The 23,852-nt window shown below is 39.8% G+C and overlaps 1 protein-coding gene across 11 annotated transcripts in view; it reads right to left on the bottom strand.

Annotated features, from left to right (window-relative positions):
- Positions 1–23,852, bottom strand: part of GRIP1 (glutamate receptor interacting protein 1) — a 330,769-nt gene that overhangs the window by 62,284 nt on the left and 244,633 nt on the right. For all 11 annotated transcript variants that reach the window (XM_037389516.1, XM_037389521.1, XM_037389520.1 and 8 more), the window contains 5 exons: positions 21,916–22,051; positions 20,817–20,962; positions 17,322–17,405; positions 16,377–16,452; positions 14,866–15,011 (listed from right to left, as the gene is read on the bottom strand). In XM_037389516.1, the coding sequence (XP_037245413.1) occupies positions 14,866–15,011; positions 16,377–16,452; positions 17,322–17,405; positions 20,817–20,962; positions 21,916–22,051 (588 nt within the window). The remainder of the gene's footprint in view (positions 1–14,865; positions 15,012–16,376; positions 16,453–17,321; positions 17,406–20,816; positions 20,963–21,915; positions 22,052–23,852) is intronic.

Genomic DNA, 23,852 nt, shown 5'->3' with positions numbered 1-23,852 from the left:
TGTCCTCTCTCTGCTTTGGTACTGCCTGAGCCGCAGTTCAGCAAAAACGTTTTAAAAAAAGAAAGTAATTTAGGTAAATTGCCCTGAAATCCAACACAGAAGCCACGGTTCTGAACATAAGCTCTTTGATCCCACATTGCAAAAATAATGCAGGATTGCTTATCTGTTGCCTATACATTTCCAGCTTTTCCCTTCCCAGTGCTTTTTCCAAGCAATAAAGAAACAGTACTACTGGGAGTATTCGAACATTTAAAGTAAAAGAAATTTTCTATATCCCCTGTTCCCTGCAGTGTACATTTCCAGCAAAAACAATTCCCCACATATTTTCTCCCCAAATCCCGACCAAGCAATACCCTCTAGAAACCCAAGCACCTCACAACTGATGGAGTCCCAGCAACGAGCAGGACACTATTCCATCTGCCTCACCAGCAGGCAGCCTGCCAGCTTGCTGCCAGGGTCACCCTTGGCAAGGTTCCTGTGCGGCTCCCTCCTTTGCTGCAGGACATGCCATCTTCCTCCTGCCAGAACAGCTCCTGCTGCCAGGCTCGGAGGGACTCCAGGTCCTCTCATGCCCCTGTCTGATGACTTCTTTTGGACAATGTTCCAGTGCTCATAAGGTACACAGATTTCTAACTTTGTAATTACTCGATTTGTGTAAAGGAGAAACTGTGACAAGCCTTTTTCAGGTATGTTTCTTTTTCTTTTTGACCAGTGAAAACCCCCTCAACTTTACCTAAGCTGTAAATGCTTTGAAAAATTATAGGTCACAGTGCTCAGAAGGCAGCTATTCCGTTCAACACTGCTGAGCTGACCCTAACAGAAAGACACTGGTTATGCAAATTGTAAAAACTCAAATGAGGAGTTGATTAAAATCAGCAGAACATCAATATAAATAATTATAAAAATACATGCACATAAAAAACAAGCTCAGAAGTGTCTGTTTACAAGCAGAATGACATTAAAAGGAAAATATTATGGTCACAAAGCACTTCAAACTTAATGAACCCTAGAATGAATATTGCCTGGATGAACTTATTTTTACCTCCCTTTTTTAATTAAATAACCACATATTCTGCCTTCTTCAAGAACCTCCTGCAGAAGGTAGACAGTGACTATTTAACGAGCAGCAACGTTTTTCCCTTTTTTTCCATGCTCATGCCTTAATTACTAAACAATGTTCTCAGCCTTCTCTGAGCATATGTGGTGGGGGGAGAGCTATTGTATGGTGCAGCCTCTGAATATTCATTGCAACACACATTTATTCATGATTTTATCTTATAACCACCCTTTAGAGCAAAATCATGGTGTTCTCCCCACTGTATAGATTAATAAATGAGGATCAAAGAAATGAAGGTCGAAAGCAACCATTAGCCCAGAGAGGATGATCTGAGACACCTACACTGGGATTCATTGTAGCAAAATGCAGGCATCTGCAGAGCAGACCTGAGGTAGCTAACTGAGCTAGAGACCTAAACTCCCTCCACAAAGGGAGAAAACTGACATTGAAAAAAGTGTTTCTCACCTGCCCTAGTTTAGGCACCTACATCGAAATGAGATGAGCTATTCTTTAGAACATTTCTCCCAGTGACTGTTTTTTAGATCACTTAGTACTATGCAGCAGGTGACTGATGAAGGAAAAACATATGTAATCATTCAAATTAAAATCTATACCCTAACACATATGGTCCAAGACATCTGCGTAAGTCTACACGGACATCTTTAATTATTGTGTTTCCCATCCCTGAAGAGCTGAACTGAAAGGAACTTTGCAAAGTCAAGAAAAAACTTTCCTCCAATATACACAAAATCCTTGGGAAAAGTCATCACAAAATGCCTTCTCCCCTGAGCACGCTGAACTGTATCCTTTCTAAGAACTTCCAAATGCAGCTAAGTCTGGGTGAATTTTCACCGCGATAAGCAGAAAAAAGACTTTCCTGAAAAGGGCTTTCTCTCCCTCAGCCAGTACCTACTGAATGCATGTCCGTGTTCCAGCGCTTCAAGAAGACACATCTTCACAACGAGTAGTTTCTCCAACCTTGTCATCCATAGGCAAAACAACTTTCTCTAATCTCATTCCTGGAAATGGCAGAACAATTTTGCCTGGAAATGCTTTTAAAAAAAATAAAAATAAAACCACATACTTAGGCAATTACCTGGGGAAAAGTGGAAGAGGGCCACAACAAAAATCTCAGCATAAACTGCTTAAGTTTTCACTGTTCTTAAAATCATGGGTTTAACTATGAACCAGGTTACAGAAGTCTCACAAAAGCCATTCCTTCTGCAAGAGGGATCATAAAGAAGGACAGAAAGGATACAGCATTTCTTCTTTGCTTTTCCTTTGTAGCTGTTTCCTAGTTTAAACATAGCAGCTGATACTTCTCCCACATTCCATATCCCACTAAAGAATGGCAAAAAGCACAGAGACAGACCAGCAGCACCAATGCCTTGTCGTGATTAATAACATCAAAAGCTAAGATTTGAAATCTGGGCTCTTACATGAAAGCCAAAAAGTAAATGAAATGCATGGTGGCTGTTTATCTAAGAGTTTCTCTAGCATGCTTGAAGGTGGAGACTTTTGCTGTGATCTAGCTTCAGACTAGGACGACCTGTAAAACTCATCACAAAACTGGTAATTTCATGCATGTACATCCTGTTCCCATGCTAATGCTGAAGTACCAGAAGAGAAATAATCTTAGCAAAGGGGCAAAGAGAAAATGGGCCTGGCACGTTCTCTTTTCATTGGTAGGCAGGAGAGGACTGGGTGGTAACTGGGTGCAATTAAACAGTGTAAAACCCACTATTTTTAAACGATCTGCATCGGAGTTAGGTCCTTGTAATACAGGTCTTTTCTATACTTCAGACTTGAGTTGGCTGTAGAGTCCCTAAAACAGATGCTCTTATGCTGGCAATGAAGTAAAACCTTGATTTCGTGCTACAAGCACTGCTTGAACTAGAAAATTTCTATGCTGGCAGAAGACATTTAACTTGGTATAAACTGGGTGTCCATTCGGTGAGAGCTGAGGAGGGGGCCAAGGAAGCACAGCTCTGCTGTTTATTTCCCTATGAGCAAAGCTCTTCAAACATAGGACAAGAGCTAGATTTTTCCCTTTGGGTCCTATTTTAAATCCCAGCTGAAATCAACGAGAAGCTTCCCACTGAGTCAAAAAGGCTCAGACCAGGCCTCGGCTAACTTCATGAAAGGCATCTGACATAAGTATCAATATTCTTGTTCTCATCCTGAACACTTCAGATGACAGCACACAGCAGCACTGCCGTGGCCAGGGATTAGATGCAGCTTCCTGTGCATGCAAAAACTACTAAAGCCCGTGGAGAGAATCACCCAGCAGAGCATATTCAACAATCAAGATAAAACTACACATTTAGCTAAAAATGCAATTCCTGGGTATCTAATACCCGAACTAAGTGTTTATTTTAAAATGAGGATGTTAAATGTGAATAACAACAGCTAAATGTAAGTTGCTGGTGGTCTCCTTGAGCAAAAAAATGGCAGGAGGAATTGCAGGGAAAGTTTGGCTTAGATTTTCTTTGCAGCTATGCGGGATGTTGTGCCAAAATCACATTCATGACAGAGGAGAAACCACAGGCTCATTGTGTCTGCAGTCCAGGATTTTTTTTTCTTTTTTAATTTAAGCAGCTTGAAGCCTTTAGATTTCAATTAAGAACTCAGGCAAGATGACCTGAAGCAGCAACAGCTTTTGGATATAAAACAAAGGATAAAGAAAAACTCAACTAGGAGTTTTTAAAGAAGGCGTTGAGGGACTTTATAAGTAACATAAAACAAGTCCCAAAGCTCTGCCTTAAGGTGTACATATTACCATCTTTTCATGTATATTGTCGCGACGGAGGGAAGACACAGTCACTCAATATGAGTGATCAGCAGACTTCTTTTATTGTACCTTACAGTCACCTTTTATGCCTTCTTATAATTAGCTCATACATATTACAAAAGTTAAGCTCATTATTGGTTAGTTGCCTAAATACCAAGCCCACCCCTAGTTTCTCTTCTGTAGTTTTCTGTTCCCACCTGCAACATTCTTTTCCCACCAAAATCTTCCTGTTATTGTGTAACAAGGACAGCCAAAGACAGTGTATTTTGCTTTACTTCAGATAAGCTGAGAGCGATGTGCATTTTTGTCCAGCCAGCTGGACTATGTCTATGTGACCCTTTTCAGCTAGTCAGTTATCCACATATATAACCTTTGGAGTATCTGCCAGAAAAAAGTGAAACTAACCCTGTAATTCAGAGGCAATACAGGTTATAGATGCTTGTGTGTAATACAATAGGAAACCTTACCCTAGAAAGACCTTTCCTTCTCATTAGCATCCCCATCTCTGTTCCCCTATTGCCTCTTTCTTTTCTCCCCAGAGCTTTGTTGCCTCTGATGCCCTACAGCCAATTTCATCTATTGTCAAAACCCTACTCTAAATTTCATGCTGGTAACCTGAGGGTCTGGGTCACCACAAGACTTGATGTGCTTCCAAGAATGAGGGCTTTTATACTGTCTGGGTTCTGCATATAAAAATGTGATTTTATCAGCCAGTGAAGAAATGTCTGGAGGCACAAAGAGGAAGGAAGAAACCTCAGCTTGCCACAGCTTCACCTGTAACCTTGGGAAGGTGTCATACCCTTCATTACTCATCTCGTCAGGAGAGCTCATCACTCTTTTTTTGGCTGCAGTGAGCCATGACTTCTCTGCTAGCATGAGAATTGCAATTCAAGATGAAACTAGTGAACGGTGTAGGTAAGCACTCTCCATAAAATCACTGCCACACACTTCTCCTCTTCCAAGAAGAAAACAGGTAAGATTTAAATGAAACCTGCAGTAGGTGCTTGCCTTTGGCATGTTCAGTTATCACAGAAACATCATTTTGTTAAGGTCCTCCAGCATCTACCCTGAAATAGCAACATGACCAATAAACAATAGCTGTCGATATTCTGGCCAGTTTCCTTACAAATGAAAATCATGAGACTGACAGAACGTCAAACACCACTAGTGTGAGTCACCAATGAATTGATTAAAAAAAGGAAAATCCAGTGATTTTTTTAGCTGAACATACAATAACATACACAGAGCAATTCTGTTTCCCCAAACCACTCTGATAAATACTTAGTTCACAAGCTACATGCAACATGATCCCTTTAAATGAACAAAGCATGGTAACCACGCATTTAGGAAAAAGATGCAAAGACAGGTTATAATGGATGTTTAAAATTACTGTAGGGGAATGTGGTTTGAATAGGAAATGCACAGAGAACGCAACATTTCACTCATCATATAGCTGAGCAACACCATTGGAAGTATAATTCTGTGTAACAAAATCATAAGATTGGCATTGGTGCAATTATTTTTGAGTAACTATGATAGACTTATTCAGCTTAGATGTTGATTTTTTTCCCCTACCTACATTTCCAGCTCACAGGTCTTACAACTGTCTTTTTCTGAGCTGCAAACATCTCCCATGTGCTGAATACTACATGGTGCAATCTCACAGGATCTGCTTCAGATCTCATTCACACCGGTTTTGTGCTAGAACACCATTAACTGAGACAGTTCATATTTAGGCAAAACATCTTAAACAATTAATATTTTAAAATCCATCCTTTTTCAGCATAAATGTTCTGTAAAATGTAAAGGGATGAAAATCTGCCCTAATGCATTCCAATTTAACCTCTTAGTTTATGCCCAGCACAGGTGCTCCAGCAAATGACCTGAGGGATTCTTAGGTTTTCTCCCCTTGGACTAACCTGTCAGGCACAGTCTGTGTGTGTCACACCAACAAAAAAAAGGCAAGAGGATGGGGTAGTTCGGTGCTTGACTTTTTAAACACAGGGGAAGTCTTGGGAGACATTTAGTGTTTCCCTCTTCCTGGAACAGAGGCAGGAATGGAGCCTCTGCTTCTGCTGTTACGGCCTTAGAGGTGGGCCCTTCTAGATACAGCTTCTGGGGTTACAGCACAAGCTCTCTAATATAAAGAAAATTGAATCTGTCCCATATTCATTAGTCTCTTCAATGACTGCAATGCCACTAAACCAAATACAAGGCTGAATTTTTTTAATTGGATTTTTTCTGACTACAGTCTCTCTTGCATTGAATTACATGGCACATGCAGAAAATCCTTTAATCTCCAAGAAGCTTAATTATCATCCTCTTTGTAAAACTTTCACACCTGCACTCTGAATTTAAGTACTTCAGCTACCTGCTCAATTTTTTTCTTTAGACCAGGATACATCAGGATACTTCACCCTTGTTACTCTGCTGTTGACCAGCACACTAAGTAACAGATAAACCAATTTACTGAAAGACCTCTTGACTAACTTCCAGCTGACCAGAAGTATGAGCATGTAGTAGAGATGACAATTCTCTTTCATACTGCATTTCATGGCACTTCTGGATAGCCCTCATGCAAAGTGGAAAGACTTGGTCAATACTTTTTTTCCCATCTTTTACTAAATATATGTGAAGGTTATTTGCTCCTTCCCTCCACTTGCTTGGAACCTGCATGGTGGACAGGAGAGCTTATAACAGCTATCTCCTTATTCCATCACTTATTTCTAAATACTTACTAAAAGAAGCACATCAGCATATTATTAATAGGCAGAGGCTGCTTCTGTCTGAGGATACAAACCCTTGAATTAGCATCTAAAAAAGTCAAACCATGTGCTTTGTGATTCTAGTTTAGGAAGGCTCTACTTTACTGAATGCCCACCATGAAATACATTAGATATTTCAGACTGAATGTTTTGATTTGTACACTATTTAGACTAACTGCATACAAGTATAGGTTTCACCTTCCTGACAAGTCTTTGAAGACAATTTTGTCCATTACTCTCAGTACCCAGTAAGTAAAACACAGAATACTTTCATATATGAAGCGGAACTTGGAAGACAGTAACTGCACACACACACCACCCCCACCCGCCATCCCCCCCCCCCCCCCCCCCCCCCCCCCCAGTTATTTATGACAATTACATTGTATTTTCAGTTTTCTGTTACAGAGACATCTCATTTCACCTTTACGCTTTTTTCTCCCATACAAAGCAACGTTTATTAAGCTGCTTTTAATGAGGCCATGGTTTCAAAAGCACTAGAGAGAAATGTTAATTGGACCTGTTAGAGTAATTTGTAACTTCTATGGTTCAGCTAAATTCCATTTATTTCTCTTTAGGGATGATCAAGAAGTTTGTAAAGAAAGAAGTATCTGTAAGATTTGTGAAATACTTGTAAAACATGACAACTCCTCCCTTCTGTAGTCATCTACCAGCAACATGGCTATCAAACTGTAACAACAAATCATAACCAGGCAGAGAAAAGGAAGTGAAAAAATTCTATAGGGCAAATGTACTTGGGAATCATAGACTTTTCTCATTAAAACGTCTTGATTTTAATTGCTTGCAACTTGACCACAGTTCAAACATTTGGTGTGATTTTTTCTTATGACGGTTACCTCTCTCAAGCCCTATGTTTTTTCTTCCCTTAGTTATTTCAGCTGAAATGGGTCAGCTGTGTCTGAAAACATCATTAGGGAAAACCATACTGTTCCCCCCTCCCCGAAAATTCTGTAGGTTTTATGTTGAAAATTCAGGTTCTCTATATGTCTTTATTACCTGACAGATCTGGCACAGAGAATCAAGAGCAGAGCCAGGAAGGGCGGCAAGTAGGACTTCTGGGACAAGAAGGGGAGGAACTGAGGTGAGAAGGTGATTGGTCTGAAACGGAACTGCAGTACATGAAACTTGGGAATGGTTGGACAGGAGAAAGGGCGAAAGAAGGACACGCATGAAAACTGCAAAAGGCCTTTATGGAGGGAAATCAGCAGTGTGAGAGAAATGTGTTGGAAAATTACCTAAGCCTTACTTGGCAACAGACAGAAGAAAAAACTGGGCTGTAAGGAGAGGGAATAGCATGTTGGGATTTAGGACCTTCTAGAAAAGAAGACTCTAACTAGGTCAGTAAGGAAAAGGAAAATCAAGCAGCTACCGGGAAAAAAAAGGCAGTAATGCAGCTAGGAACCAGGACAAGAACAAAGAACAGAGGAAAAAAGCATCACGCTTGGGTGAAATGGACAGGAAGGAACATGGGAACCTGAACCTTTATAGTTCTCTGCTGTTCAGAAAACATCTTTGAAACCCACTGGTCACATGAGTGTCGCAAGTCTTTTCTGGTCCCCAGCAAGCACATACATACTGTGCTGGACAGCTTGTCTGATAACCCAGCTAACGCAGCAGACTGGTGGACTTAATGATTCTGATCCTTTTGAGGAACTATTTGGGTACAGATGTCAGAGATAAAGTTTTTCCCACAGAGAAATCTAGGTAATGGGACATAAAAATGTGTCAACACTGTTAAGGATATAAGCTTACACAAATTCTGGGAAACAATGAACTGACAGCTGCTTATGCAACGCAGTAATACCATTCATTAGGTAGATAAATACTATTTTCTTACAAGGCCCCATTCCACACTTTTTTTACTACTCAGCAGTCCTCATGATGAAACAAGTGTTGTATCTATAAGACAATGCACTGTAAGTTTTGAGGGAGCTAGCAGTGAATGAGTTGGGTGGCAGGTGTGTAAGGCATTAAAAGGGAACTACAAGAAAGGGAAGTCAGTCATGTAACATGCAGGAGACACCTGAGTGCTGCTTTGAAGTACCAGACTCTCTTTCTGTCACAGTTCCTGTAAAGGCTGAAAAGGACATTTAAACTGTACTGGTCACTAATAGCAAGCATTTTCTTGTTTCACTATCAGCAGTCAGCATCATCATCTCTTGCTCACACAAAGTACTGATGCATCAAGAACTGAGTTTTCAATTTGCCAGCCAAAAATGCTGGATTTTTTATTTTTTAGAACCACAAATTACCTTAGGTTTCCATGCTATCCATTTATCTCAAGAGATGTTAAGAAGGTATTTATCTTCCTTTTAAACCAGAGTAGATTAAAGCAGGTAAGTAAGCAGGAACTGATACCTGACTGATAGATATCAATCCTTTTATAGGCTCATGATGAGACTCAGTGAAGTCAGCATGTCATATTTAGCAGCAGCATGAGAGGTGAAGAGTTAAAAGAAATAATGCCCATTTGCTAATTGTAAAAAAGCAGTCCTGAAAGCCAGAAAACTGAACAGCAAAAAAAAAAAATCACAAGGCTCAGACTTCTCTGAAGGAAAAAGCCTCTTTTGGTGCCAAGGATAAGCTGTATCCCAAAACATCTATCTTTCTCTAGATGCAATCCTAACAAGCTAGCACTACAGAGAGAGAACCTACTTATTGTACACAACCACGCCTGACTGTCAGTTCATACTAATGTCCCTGATGCAGGCATCTGGCACTGACAGCAGAAAGCACAAATAGTGTGTTTGATAAACAAGGAACTGGTACAATAAGATGAGAGACTAACATGCCAGAGCACATAGATTTAAGTATCTGCTTGGTTTGCATGGTGTGAATGAGAATTGTGCATTGGCCTCTAGGAGAGACAAAAAACCCCACGTTTTACCTAGTGACACATCTGCAAGTGGTATTTCTGGAACTGTTACAGAGAGATGCCTATACATCTTCTACCTTAAGAAAGAGCCAATACATTTGGAGTGACCTTGGGACACTGAGGTTTTCTCCTTGAGATCTGCATATTGCCTGAAGCACTCGTAACTGTGATGGCATTAGAGCCTCAGAAAAAAACCACCAGGAAATTAGTAAATTTGCATTCAGACAAGGATCTGGGCAGTGCTTTCAATAAGCATGTGGTCACATACCGAAGATAGAAAGAAAATTCAAAATGAAAAGCTGCATAAAAAGGTTATCATCTTCCCTGTGGGTCTTGTGACTGTACTGCATGCCACGTAGCTGGACAGAGGCTGAGCAGGCAGCCTCAATCCTGACGTTTCCCAACTGGCATGCTCAACTTTTTGACTTCAAACATTGTCTTCTAGCATAACTTGTGCATGTGTTTGTGTAGCAGTATTTAAAGTAGTAATACTTCAACTAATACAGCTATCATGACCTTTGCATTACACATGAATTTTCATTCAATCTGTCTCTGAAGCAACGTAAGAGATGAAGTGTTCTTTAAAGGTTTAAGTAACTAATTCATATTTAGAATTTCAAGGAATCTAGGTCTGTTGCTCTGTGACAGCCAGGAGACCTGCAGTTGCAGTCAAATGCTAGAGAATGCTACCTACCTGTTGTGTCAAAGACATGTAAGAATCAAAGGAAATGTTAATTTTAGGTTTATAAAGAAACAGAAACAAAAAAGCAGTGTAGAATCCTACAGGCTTCCTGACTTTCCTTCAGCTTTCAAGGTCTTGTAACATTTATAAGGTTTATGAGGATCTTGAGTCTGCCCTTGGAGTCTCTGGAGCTCCTGTTCCTTGGTCTTGCAACTCTATTGCTCTTACAGGCCCCCGTAACTCTGGATACGCTTAAGTGATACTGCTTTATGAAACTTAAGGGGCAGCCCCTAAGTTGCTTTTTTCCCCTATATTTCTTGTCTTGCACAAATTACTGGAAGTCTACACTGGATCATGGATTACTTTCCTGATGTCTGAAGTATGCAAACTCTCTCTAGTGTTCTTGTTGCCATGCAAAATTACTGAAGGGTGAGGCAGACTCCTTTAAATGTACTCTCATAAAATTGTTATAGCCTTTTGGTTTTGGGTTATTGGTTTTCTGTGTTTGGGTTTTTGTTTTTTTTTGTTTGGTGTTTTTTTTTTTGGAAATGGATGAACTTACAGGTGCAAAAGGCTTGGACACGGTTTGTTAAACTGCTGTCAGATTTACCAGCAAATGATTGCATGAGTAATTCCCTTTCTAGAAAGTGGTAAACATCAAGTCCAGAAAACTGAGGGTGTTGCTCTAGCTAAAGTTGACCAGTTCTATGCCAGGGTGACTCTGGTAGCCTGGGATCAAAAACCAAGCTGACCATATCTGTTTTGCAGAAAACAATTACAGTAAATCCATTCTGGCTCCAGTAAGTGCCCGAACTGTTAAACAGGACAGAGAAACATACAGAATTTGAATTTGCAATATGTTCCTTCTTTCCTGAAGACAACAGAGTGGTTTGAACTAAGAAAACACCCAGTGAAGACATGAGAGACAAAGATGTTGTGTCCCTCAAGTGCAAACAGCTAACCATGTGCCAAAGTCCTGTCAATAACTAATAGTTTTGTTTGACTACAGTGTACCTGATTAAAATACTACACCAGCAAAAACATCCAAGATTTAAAAAGTAGATTGCTCAAAAGTACAGCAGCAGCAATTTATGAACTAGAATTACATTATAGGCCAGAATTTAAACTCAAGTTAGTAGTTACCTTTGAACTTTGCTGAATGCTCCCTTTCAGTGTAAATACGGAACATTACCCAAGCAGATGCAACCCCAATCACAGCGACGACAGAGCCCAGTAGCATCATGACAGATTTTGGAAAACCTGAAGGGAAACTGCATCTGCTCTACTTCCAAATAAATGTAGTGATAAACTTTTTATTTCTTGTTCCAGAAAGGGACAGTGTGAATCTCTGCCTGCAGCTTGTTATTAGCATTGCATTCTAACTCTCATTCTCACTTTAACTGAGGACACTCAACCTATGGCTTTCAAGCTGTGAGCAGCTCATTAGGACACTTCACCCAGACCACTGCCAAACAGGGAGAACTTCAGTCTTCCCAACCTAAATTTATAGTTTGGAATTAGTATTTTCTCCTTGGCTGTCACAGGAAAAGATTCAGGCTGTAAAATTATTTTGGCAGTGGCAGCAAGTCACTGCTAGCCACTACCGTGCCTCTGCTCCTTCCCCTCCACTGCATGAGGGGCACAGGTGTAGTCACATAGCACAGAGAGCTGCAATATTCAGACCTCTCCCACCAGTGGATGAAAACAGGTGATCCACGTAACCATAAAGGTTGGACATTTCAGGTCTAAGGATTACAAAGAAAGTGATAAAGCCCACAGAGTTAATGTTACTTCCACACAGCTGTGTGTAGGGCAAGTCACCATAACTGTCTCCTCTGCAAACCCCACCACCACCCCCAGCACCACCCATGGATCCTCCCAAAATTTAAAAAAAGCATGTAGTTCCCTCTAAAATCAACAAGGAGTATAAACAACCACATTGCTTTATGACCAGAGTAGGTGTTTTAGAAAACAGAAAGATGTATGGAAGACTGCTACCTCCACAATTTCAAGCGAAACTTTTATAAGGTTATAAAATATTTTCTGGGAAATCATGCGATTGCCTTCTCCTATTTTCTTCAGGGATTATCGTGGGATTTCCAAACTCCTACTATTTTAAAGTATCTTTGAAACTGTACAGCAGTATATTCCATGCACCAACCTGGAAACGTCTTCAAAAGAATAAATTAAAAAAAAAAGAAAAAAAAAAGACCCAACAAGCTAACAATATCTCTTCCAAGAAGCTGAATTGAGAAGTTTACTTCCTAGGACCCAGCTGAGCAGGATACTTCAGGGTGTATTTAAGTAAGCACAAGTGTAACACCAGAGATCAACGGGACTAGCCACATCTCCTACATTATTTACACACTTAATTACCCTGCACAGAACCCCTTGATGTTTTCTTTTACTCCAGTTTCTCTAGGTTCCAGAAACAACAAAACGTACAGGGTTCTCAAGTGACCTCTTCAAGACTTCAGGTGAAGGAACTAAACTTGGAGAAATACAGCATCTTTGAAAAAGCTTATGCTTACAGGAGAATAAAAAGCCAGTTACACACTACTGGACTATAGCTGAAAAATAGTTCAGGATTATTTTCTTCATCCAGCGTAACCTTTTCAAATCAAGTTCCAATTTCATGCTATCAGAATATATTTTATGGCTTTTTCCAGTTCTGGTTACATGGAGAGCTACTTTACAGGATATAAGCATCTGCCAACAGCAGAGAAGACATTAAAACAAGTAATGGTACTATTATATTTCTAGGAGTAAGATATTCTACTGAAAGTTTATACCAAGAGTACCCTATTGGATGCATCACATCAGAAAACTATGTAGGGTATGCAAATCGGAAAAAATCAAAACTTACTCAGGGCTAGATAAAATCTACCAAAATCATAATGCATTAGAAAGAGAGCCTACTGGATTCCTCTTTAGTTCTCGCAGACACTGCAGGACCACCATCCCTCACATTCCCCAGTGTCTGATTCCTTTTTCCTTCCTTCTTTCTGACTCCACGGGTCTCAGGTTCTTCTACCTCCTTAAGTTTCCATAGCATAAAACATTCATTGCCAGGAAGGCAGGAACAATAAATCCAGATTTGTTACTGAGAACAAAAGGCAGACAGCAGAGATTATTTAGAGAGAGAATAACATGAAGAGAGTGACTTGTAGGTACTGCCTGTATAGCTATAAACCTGCAATTTCCAGGTAGGTTCTGTATCCTCCTGCACTGAGCTCTACCCAGCTTACACTGAAAAGAAGGTTCCTGCCTTGAACAACCTGCAATTTAGAGCACAATAGAGCTTCTCATTACATAGTTTTGTCCTCACAAAAACCTGCAAAGATTTCTAAAAGATCCTCAGTGAGACTGAAACAGATTGCTTCCCTGCGTTTTACAGGACAACAGGGATGGGAGTTTTCTCTGAAATTAAAGCCTCACTGGGAACTCTGTCTGTCTAAAGCCAAGGGTTCTTTTTGCAATGAGATCTCGCTCTTAAGAGAAAGTGGAGTATAAAGAATCTGGTGTTAACTGTGATGACAGAGAGGGTTTGGCCATCCATTGTCTTCCAAAGAAAAAGAAGAAATAAATGAAAACACCTAGTTCTCTTCAGGTTACAAGATCACCTGTGTTTCCATTTTCCGTGTGGGAGGTTCCTGGCCGGACACTCAGCTGCCTCCACCTTTCTGGGCATGAACCTTACACGAGTGTCCAGCACGCCTGCCAGACACCATGCAAGCCTGTCACTTCACTCCAGATAGTTAAGTAAACAGAGATATATATTATAATAAAAAAAAAAAATAAATCTGTGTCTTGGAGAAGAACAAAGTGCGCTGTTCCAGAATAAATAAATATCTGACATCATTCTTCTAAGTATTAATCTTTTCCAAGGCTTTGAGGTTTGATGGTGCTATTTCACAAATTCCTGTGAGGCTGCTTTACTGCTAGTCTAGAAATCTGACAGTGAAACTGAGGAAAAGAAGAGAAAGATCCTGAAACAGAGAAGAAATATTTCAGTCTGACTGTTTTTTCTGTTTCTTGCTACCATGAATTTTCTGTGTCTCGCAAAAATGGAGGCAATATGACAACTTTCAAAGCAAATGGAAATAACTCAGTCCCAAATCTTTTGTGAAAAATCATCTGCTCTCCTTGACTTTCCAAAAAACCTCCCATATCTTCAGTGAATTCAATCAAAGTTTGTATAAATTGTAAGCTCATTTTTCAAGCCATGATTTGCCACCTCTGCACTTCTTAAGAAATCTTCTCTTCCCTGTTCTTTTCTACGTGGCAGTTTTGTGACTTTTTAATAATGTCTTGGTCATCTAGAAGCATTGGTAAAAGGCAAAAGAATTCTTGTTAGAGCAAGTAAACCCCTCTTTCATGTGACAGAAATGCTTACACTTCATTAACCTTTATTATAAACTAGTCACTGGAAAAGTTACTTTGCTAGAATCCACACTCTTGTTTCACTCTACAAACCATGAAATGTCGGAATGCTAAATTAGAGTAAAATACTGCTCACCTCCTTATGAACCCAAGATTAATGATACGGTGCGGAAGGGAATAGCGGTGCTACTAGAAGCGTAACAGGTCACAATCACTTCTAAAATAGCTCATCAAAAACAGGCAGCAAAACATCACAGATGGTTCCCAGAACTAAAGCCCCACTCCTCAACCTACCCATCACTGAGACGTCGTATTCGACCAGCAGAGTCGCCTCCTGTCCACACTGTTTGAGAATACTCATGGCTTCAGCATGTGTCGTTCCCAGCAGTCTGATCCCATCCACACTCAGCAGCCTGTCTCCAGGTTTGATTGTGCCCTCTCTGAAGGAAGATTAAAGGAATGATCTTTATTAATATAAGATGAATTGATTTGGAGAGAATACTATCTTTATGCAAAGCAATTCTCTTGCACCTTCTCTGACACCCATCCCTCTTGCCTTAACACTTAACATTTACTTTGACAGCGAGAACGTTCAGAGGGCGCAGTGGAAAGGAAATTGCTTTAATTGGAAAGTCAGTGACTGGAAAGCGGCTTAACACATAGCTAAATAATCAAGTCATGTTAAATTGCAACTAAGTATAGCTTCTGCTTCAACATATGCTTTCTTTCTGCCTCGTCCACACAACTTCTCTTTCATACATACATAAACACCTCCTCCCTCGACATTTTCTTAAAAATACGAGGTGCAAACACGTGCATGCAGAAACAGATTGAAAAATACGAATATCCATTCACTGTTTTTCTTAAAAAATACCCCTTACTTGGGCAATTCAATTGTTGTTTTCCTCCTACCTAAAAATAATTTGGCTATAAATGCACACCGTCTCCCACGTGTATCTCATAATGCATATGGAATTATAATAGAAAATGAAGTACTATCATCGTCAGCTCAAGAACCAGGGATAAAAACAAGGAAGCAAGGGGGATGGGGATGGGAAGAAAGAAACAGAAGACAAATGCTCTCTTGAAACATTTGCTTTTCAATTAATGTTGCCAAGGTCAAAAATGTCAATATAGGCTACAGAAAATCATGTTGCTTTAAAGAAATTGCCCTTTAAGTTTCTTTAATGGTTTAAGGACAAAAATGACATTTTTGAAAATATAACTCATAAATATAAATAAAGTGAATATTCTTTCTTTTGTATAGATACAAGATGGTATTACATACAAACATGTTCATTGGGCCAAAACATAAACCTGCACTCAGAAGTTGTCCAGGTGAAGTTACATGTGAACTCACACACAGATCTATACAAATGTCTCAAAAGAATAATGCAACAACACCCAAACACATGACAGTATTTTTCTGAAGTGCAAAAGAAAATGATTGTGGGTTTAGAGTACAAAAAGTATAATTGAAGAGCTACACCAGTTGTCTGAAGGCTGCAAAAAAAGGTGTTCTGACCTATTGCAGGAATTTGTTCTAATTGAGGTTGATTTTTGAAAATGTTTAAAGGGATAGTCTTGAAACATGCAACATACTGAATTAAAATTCACACACACTATGACACGCTGAGCCTCTGTGGTTGCCTACTACTGTTATTACAATTAAAAGCATAAACTATGAATTTCAAAGGAACAGGTTTGAGCATATCTCTTTCATCCCAAATCCTAACTTCTGTCCCAAATAATTCACCTTTCTCCATTTGTCTTTCACATGCACTTCAGAGAAAGATGAATTGTACCTGTCAGCAGGCCCTCCAGGTCTAACACATGTTATTACAACAGGACGAGATTTATTTCTGTCATCGTGTGCTCCACCTAGAAAGGGAAAAGTGAGAAAAAGCACACCTTCATTTTATGCTTTTTGAAGACAAAAGGCAAGTCTAATGTGTATCTTACAGCATACACATTTAGACATGGGCTAAAAAGATCAAAAAATGGCCAAGCCATTAATATGAACCTCCTCTGAATTTTATCTTAAATAAAATAGACCTACTGTATGGTATAGACGATTCTTTATAAAGTACTTCTACGGAGTGATTCTTAATAAATGTATATTCTTTTTTCAGAACCTCTGCTCTGCAAATCTGATCTCAGTGTGAAAACTTACTGTTCTGCAATGTTTGCTGCACAGAGAAAAAAACATCCATACTTCATGTATACTCAAAATAATGACTGGCCACTAAGGAATTTATATATTGCATTAAAAAAAAAAAAAAAGAAAAAAAGTGTTCCCTGAAGAAACTAATAATTTGTCATTGGGGTATATTATTTAACAGTTGTCTGTTTTCTTCTGTTCTCTAAGTCAGTGACAATATTTTTGTCGTACAATTCAGACTATCAGCATGATTGATTACATTTCATACCCAGTTTATACAAATACTATATGTGAATCTTTTTTAAGAACTACAATCTTCCTGCTGATTTCAGTGGTAGCAGAGTCTGGTCTTATGTGAAATGAAGTTTGTTATGTTCTTGGCATAGTTGATTAATTAACGTTCTTCCATAAACAAAAATTAGAGCAGTTCATAAATGCAGTACATGAATGTATGGAAAAAGTAATACATAAATCACAAAGATTTTTATAAAGTGTGAGACATAATCTTGAAATGATTTCTTATGCCATAAAAATTTATCACTTTTTTTGCTGATTTAGAAATACAGACAGTTCAAATTTAATAACTCACCTCTTATTACAAATCCAAAAGTGTTCCCCTCTTTATGTAAAGTAACTTCCACAGTTCTAAAGATGAGACCTGATCCTTGTACAGCTAAAAGAAAAAAAACACAAAAAAAAGAAAAATATTCCAAAATATTATGATGAAGATACACACAGATTTGCACCTTTTCCAATTTAAGCTAGCTATTGTGTTTCTGATCATACAATTGGGAAGAGTCCACTACTGAACAGCTAGATTAAAGGCCTGTAATTAAACACTACTCATCCTCTTTTTGAGAGGATTTTGGGCCAGATATTTTGCAGATTGCCAACGGTTTGGAAGAAGAGCCACAGTTGCATGTAACAGGTGAGGAATTTAAGCCTTACTGTTTAAGTCATGGCATAATTTTGCTTTTCTTATAGTTAGAGAGCTAGAAAAGATGGAATGACACAGTGAGACACAAAAATTACAAATGATATTCTTAAAGCTACCTATGGAATTTGCTGCTCAGCCATGAAAATATTTACTTGTATTGCTTGAAGTCAAGACAGTTGAGATTTTTAGAGTGTACCTCTATTCTCATATTACTAGATTAAGATGAAAAACGTATTTTGTATCATAAGGATTTGTTGTTTTTCCTCTTTCAAAACTTAACATGCTCCCTCACCATTGGTAAGGGAGTAAAAAAACTCTGACTTCGTCATAGTTGAGTTGGTATTCTCTGTGTAAACGCTACAGCAGTGGTGCACAGCTGGGTGAGGAGGTGAGAAGCCTAATGCACAGACCAATGCTTTTGGGTGTGATAATCCATTTACAGAATTTGAAACCACTGCTGTTACGAGACCGTTGACTGGTTTACTATTAGCTTTTATAGGAAAAACTTGGCAGGGTATAAGAACTCCCTTTTCCAAAGGGAAAAGGACACTGGGCAAAATCACATGCATGCACACTTCTCAGCTTCCAGTAAGAAACTGCAAACAGCACAAGACATATAAAGATTAAACAGCCCCCCCCCCACCTCTATGAAATAAACGTTCTGTGAGCAGCAGAACTAATGAAAACTTATGCCCTTTAATGCTCCTGCCTGCAATAAGCAGTTTCCCCATCCCCTGTTAGGATACCCTGAGGGGGGAATGGACACCACAGGCTACACAGCTGCAGGGGTGGGTGCTGCCAGACCTGGAAAGCCTCAGTAAGATGTGGTGCCCCTCAGTGCTGCATGCCTCTCTCTTTGAGGACTCCTCTACTTGGAGACTCACTCAAGTGTCTGTTTCCACAAAATGTACCGTAATGTACTTGTTTTTGGAATCTTTCAATCTCCATTAAAAAAGTTACTGCAGGGAACCAGAAGAACACACGTGTGAAATCACATAAATCTCACTTCCTCAGGAAAACGGGTGAAAGATGGACCTCCAGGGCATGCTCTGTATTGCAGTAATTCCTGCTGCAGCTTGAAGATCAGGGCTGTGCTACTGAAGCCCATGCAGTTGCCTCCTTTTCAGCTAGAAACTCTGTGCTGACCAAAAAGGACCGAATTACAGGGAGCAGAAGGCAACTCCTGCCTTCATCCTATCAACAGGCGGTGGCCCTGCATGTAGCTCAAGGCGACTCTACGCTTGCTAACCCGCATGGTGTGGTCTGTGACCTCCACCGGGGACAGGTGAAACCCATAGTTCAGCAGGGAGGAAGGGCATGCAGCATCCTTCTGCTTGGGCAGCAACCGTCCAGGTGGTTGTCCCTCCACCCCAGCCCTGGCCTGCAAGGGGAAAGGAGCCCTTGACCTTTGGCAACAACAAAAGGCAGATGCCAGGCAGGCATGGCTCACATTCCGGCTTAAAACACTGAGTGGCTTGTGCTGAAAATAGCGCTCCTGCTGCGAACGCTGCCAGACAGTGAAGGAAGCACTAGGGAGAGTGGGATTACTAGTGCTCAGCCAGATTTAATCCATCATTATTAAGGTACTGACACTTCCCCACTCTGAAACCATGATAGTCCTCTCTCTGAGGGGGCAACCATGAGAACAATGGTAGGATTTCATTATGTATGGGGCAGGGAAGGAGGTGCCAGAACTGCACCACATGACCTGCTGCTAGACTTGTGCGTGCAATGACGGCACTGTGTCTAGCTTGTTCACTGGAAGTTAATGAGAACAACTAGACTGCTTATCTCCAACTTTTTTAGCTATGCTTGTATGAAGAGGTCAGAAATTCCAAGGACTGAAGGGAAGTTACAATTGCTACTGTAATTTAGCATGTCAAAATCCTGTTTCAGTGAGCAAGAGCGGCACATATGCCAAAAGCGGGTGAAAAGGAAGGAATCCTGCTTGAATAAGTGCAAAACAAATAATGCTCATAAAACAATTACATCTCCAGCAAAATAATTCTGAGCTCATCTGACTTCCTTAACTCAAATATTGCGTTTTTTAACATGAAGTTCCCTTACCACAAGCGAACACTAATCAACAGAGAACATTCAAAACATATTAAGATGGTTGTCAGGAGATCATAAAAACAACCAAGTATGTAATTAGGCTAACCCTCCAGCTGCTAGGAAGCAGTGGGGAGCTCATTCACTTCTGAGCACCAAAGAAAGTGATAGATTTTTTGGCTTCTGTTATGAGGAAAGCCTTTACGTAAGGAGACAAGTGCCTCCTAGTTGGCTCTGCAGATTTTTCTGGCCAAACACCAGCAAACCACACCTTCACCCTTCCAGTGAGCAGCATGAAGGAGCCGACACTCTTTCAAAAGTGCAATTGGTGCAGCCCCCTCACTGTTTCTCTAGCTTTCACTTCATACCTGATAGCCTCGATTCCCACGGATTTTCTCCTACACACAGTCACAGATATAAGCAAAAAAAAAAAAGAGCAAAGGAGAGGCAAGGAAAACATCCATTACCCCTCTGTGACTTTGGTGTCAGCATAAATCTGTGTTTTGAAGACAATCTGCCCAGCGAGAAGCCCTGTTTTTCAGTCACACAATTCATGCAGGTTTATGCATCCCCGTGGCCTACCCCACTAGGTCTTCTGCTCTAGAAATGAAAAGCTGCCTAAAAGGGACATCAGAAAAGACTGGAAAAGTCCCAAAGTATGTTGCTTATCTGGGAAGGTGCTGCAAGTAGAGAGAAGGAAGGAAAAGGCAGAGGCAGAATTCACAGATATTCATCAGTCTCATCTCGGAAGATCTTACTGTGACATGAAGGATTCTCTTGCCCCAGAATCTACCTAAACTAATTCCCAGTATTCAAAACTGTAAACAAATGAACCACAACAACAAAAAAGTGGAGGCTGACAACTCTGCTCTGCCGTTGGTGGGATTTATGCTCCTAAAACACCCGAGCATCTCTGAGAGCATCCCCCTCTACTGCCAGTACTTTTGCACTGCTTCCATGCTCTGTGCTAAGACAGAGGAGAAAATTTTAGGAAAACAACCACTACCAAAAATGAAGATGAACAACCATGTCCATCTCATTGCTAACAACATCTGCTATTCTGCGTAGGTTTCAGTTTGCTCTGCTGTTACTTACAGACTGGAGGCAGCTCATACTCCACTTCTAAAACAACCCTCTCGCCAACATTCTTGAGCAAGCTGATGATCTCATCATGGCGAAATTTGGTCAGGTTGATTCCATTCACAGATTTGATGTAGTCCCCTACGTCCAGCTGGTCACTCCTAGGAAAAAGTACATATTGCTTTTCTTAAAGACAGATCTGTTGAACCAAACTAAATCCTTTAAATTACTCTTTACTGACAGTAAGGAATACTTTTTTCCATTCATCTAGACTAAACCAAGTTGATCTTTCAAACAGAAAGTGCCATTTTAAGATCTTAATCTAGTCTAGCCTGTTAAATATTAAAAGAACAACATTGTTGCATTATTAATTTCTAATGTACAAAACCAGCTGTACAATAAAGGAGTTGGATGATTTGACTAGTTTGGGCACAGGATCCATGAAATCATCATCTTCATGTCCCCATCTTTCTCTCTCTCTCTTTGGGAAGCATCCAAAACTACTTTTTCGGACAACATCTGCCTTCACAGCTAACAGCACAGCTACAGGAGATAAGCCACAGCCCAGATGCATATGTTTTGCTCAGTTACTTGGAATGATTTAGCTTAACCTTTGTCTTTTTAATTGTTTCACTCACAAATACCAGGTTTTTTGTTTCCACTGTAGTAGCAAGCAAGACTATGACTTAACCTTCTTTTTAATCTTAAAAACGGCTGATGAACAGGGTTTTTTTAAAAAAATATTAAAATTGTGGTCGTACTACGGTTAGTTCTTCCATTTTATTTTTTCCCCCTCAGTATTTTATGCTTGTTCTCTCAAGTTTTTGTTCAAGGACAAAAATACAGGGAAATAAAATTTATATAATTTAGAAGAAACTTAATTAGTCCTTTGACTACTTTCAAATATCTCATCGGTATTTCTAGTTTTTGTTAAAGTAGCCTTGAGGGAAGAGGGCGACCAGCTGTTGCTGTTTATCTCTGAGCTTCTCCGGTCTGATGGGCTGCCATTATAGATGCATCTAGTCACATATTTGTTAGTGACCTTTCTGATGTGGTACATATTTCTGAAGCAATCACATCTTATAATGCATTTTGAGCCTTGAGATGTGGTTACCTAGCAGCGATTCCTCCTTGACGAAGGTTAGATACTCTTGGTTTCCCATCCTTGTCGATTCCACCTGACACTGTAAGCCCTAGGGTGGTGCCTTCTTTTTTCATTAATTCAACTATTGTTGAGCCCTTGAATTCCTCTGTTGAAAGAAAATTATTGGCATTATTAAAATTTAAGTGATAACACAGATGTTGCCTTTCTAAAATGTCATTTACTTCCCAAGAAAATCGTTATGTATGTTAATAAGAAATAACGTGTACATCTGGAGGTTCTTGTGTTACAATTCACAAGTTCTGACCGCAAGGCTCAGCATATAGATAAATCTGAGACATATGTTCTGTAAAAGGTTATTAAAAACTACACTAATGGGCTAGTATACTATACAGAGCCAATAAATACAAATTCTGGCAACACTTACAACTAAAGGTAGTTGTTTCACATTTTTAAAAAAGCTATCTTTCCTCATTTTCTGCTTTCTCCCTCTGACCTCTGTGTTTTATAAAGCTGTACAAAAGTACTTCAGCTGACTAACTAAACAGAAGGATAAAAGACACAATGATATAACAGCACTAGAAAAGTTTAGGTTCAGACTCACTTTGAGGCCACTATTAGATGTGAGTGTTAATCAAAACAATCAAACATAACAAAAATGCATATGGAGATAAATACATCAGATCTTAAAAGTGTTATTCCTTATTCTTACACAAATATATCTCCGCTGTAACTCTCTGAAATCTCTGCAGAAGACGTATAAAGTAAGTGAAGGGCTTTCATAGTCATAAGTGTATAAAAAATTTCCCTCACATGGTGCCTGGGACACCCTTTTCTGCAGTTTGCCCATTTAACATTCTTGGAGAATGCCAAGCTAATCCTACAGACCTCAACAAAGGCAGGTCACCTGCAACAGAAAGCCTCGAGCTCTCAAAAAGAGATGTCCTTATTGCACATGGATGGACAGGCAATCTACATATTCACAGTTCCAGCAGGGCTGCAACTGTTTGGAAAGCCACGAGGCAATCATACCTCCTGTCCAGTGTTTCCAGTCAGAGAAAACCTATTAAAATCACCAGCTGCCCAGGTATTCTGGAAAAAATGCATGAAGTCCTAAAGATCAACCTAGAAAATGATGAAATCGTGGAAGGATCATCCATCTCTCTGGTCCTTTTCAGCATCAATATGCAGCTTTCAGGTGAACCGGTCAGATACGAACATCATATACACACTGTAAACAAACAGTATGTCTGCACTGCACTAGCAATCTTGCTGTGGCAGCATGAAATTTAAAGATGAAAAGCCACCCAAAACCCAGGCAAGTTCCTTGTATATATTCATATGTTCACCAGTAAGGTCTAGAATAAGCACTATATAAACAGCAACAAGGCTCCGTCAATACTTTCCGTATGACTGAGAAGAAGACCTAATACAACTTCACCTCAAGATGAAGAACAGCTGCCCTGAACAAGAATTGCCAAACCTGAGCAATACAGAGGTAATTGTGGCGGGCACAGGAGAGCATTCAGAAGAGCCTCCAGCCCTGGTGGAATATCCTGTAAGCCTTGCTAGTACTTCTAGTAAACTGCTAAATTTGTTGCAGATGTAGCATATAGATAAATGACATGCAATGTTCCTGCTCCTTTCTTGGTGGCTGACAGGCTCTACTTTCCATTCTAGATAATGATGAGCTCATTTCAGTTAGTCACTTTTTACTATTATACAGCATGACTTCAGTGCTTGGGCAAGAATTCTCCTATGTTTATAAAGCTTCTACTAAGACAAAATTCTGCAGTGTATTGAGTCAGCAGCATGAGTTGTTAGAAGCAGACAGTAGCATGGCTACCTGGTGCATTCTCAACTTGGCTGATACCACACCATCCTTTGAGCTTTTTTGAAAGCTACTGAGCTTCCAAAACATTTGCTCACATCTGGCCTTTTTGACAGCT

Source organism: Falco rusticolus, chromosome 5 (genome assembly GCF_015220075.1).
Source record: "Falco rusticolus isolate bFalRus1 chromosome 5, bFalRus1.pri, whole genome shotgun sequence".
NCBI lineage: Eukaryota > Metazoa > Chordata > Aves > Falconiformes > Falconidae > Falco > Falco rusticolus.
The sequence above is the reverse complement of the archived record's forward strand: the minus strand, read 5'-3'. Positions and strand labels throughout refer to the sequence as shown.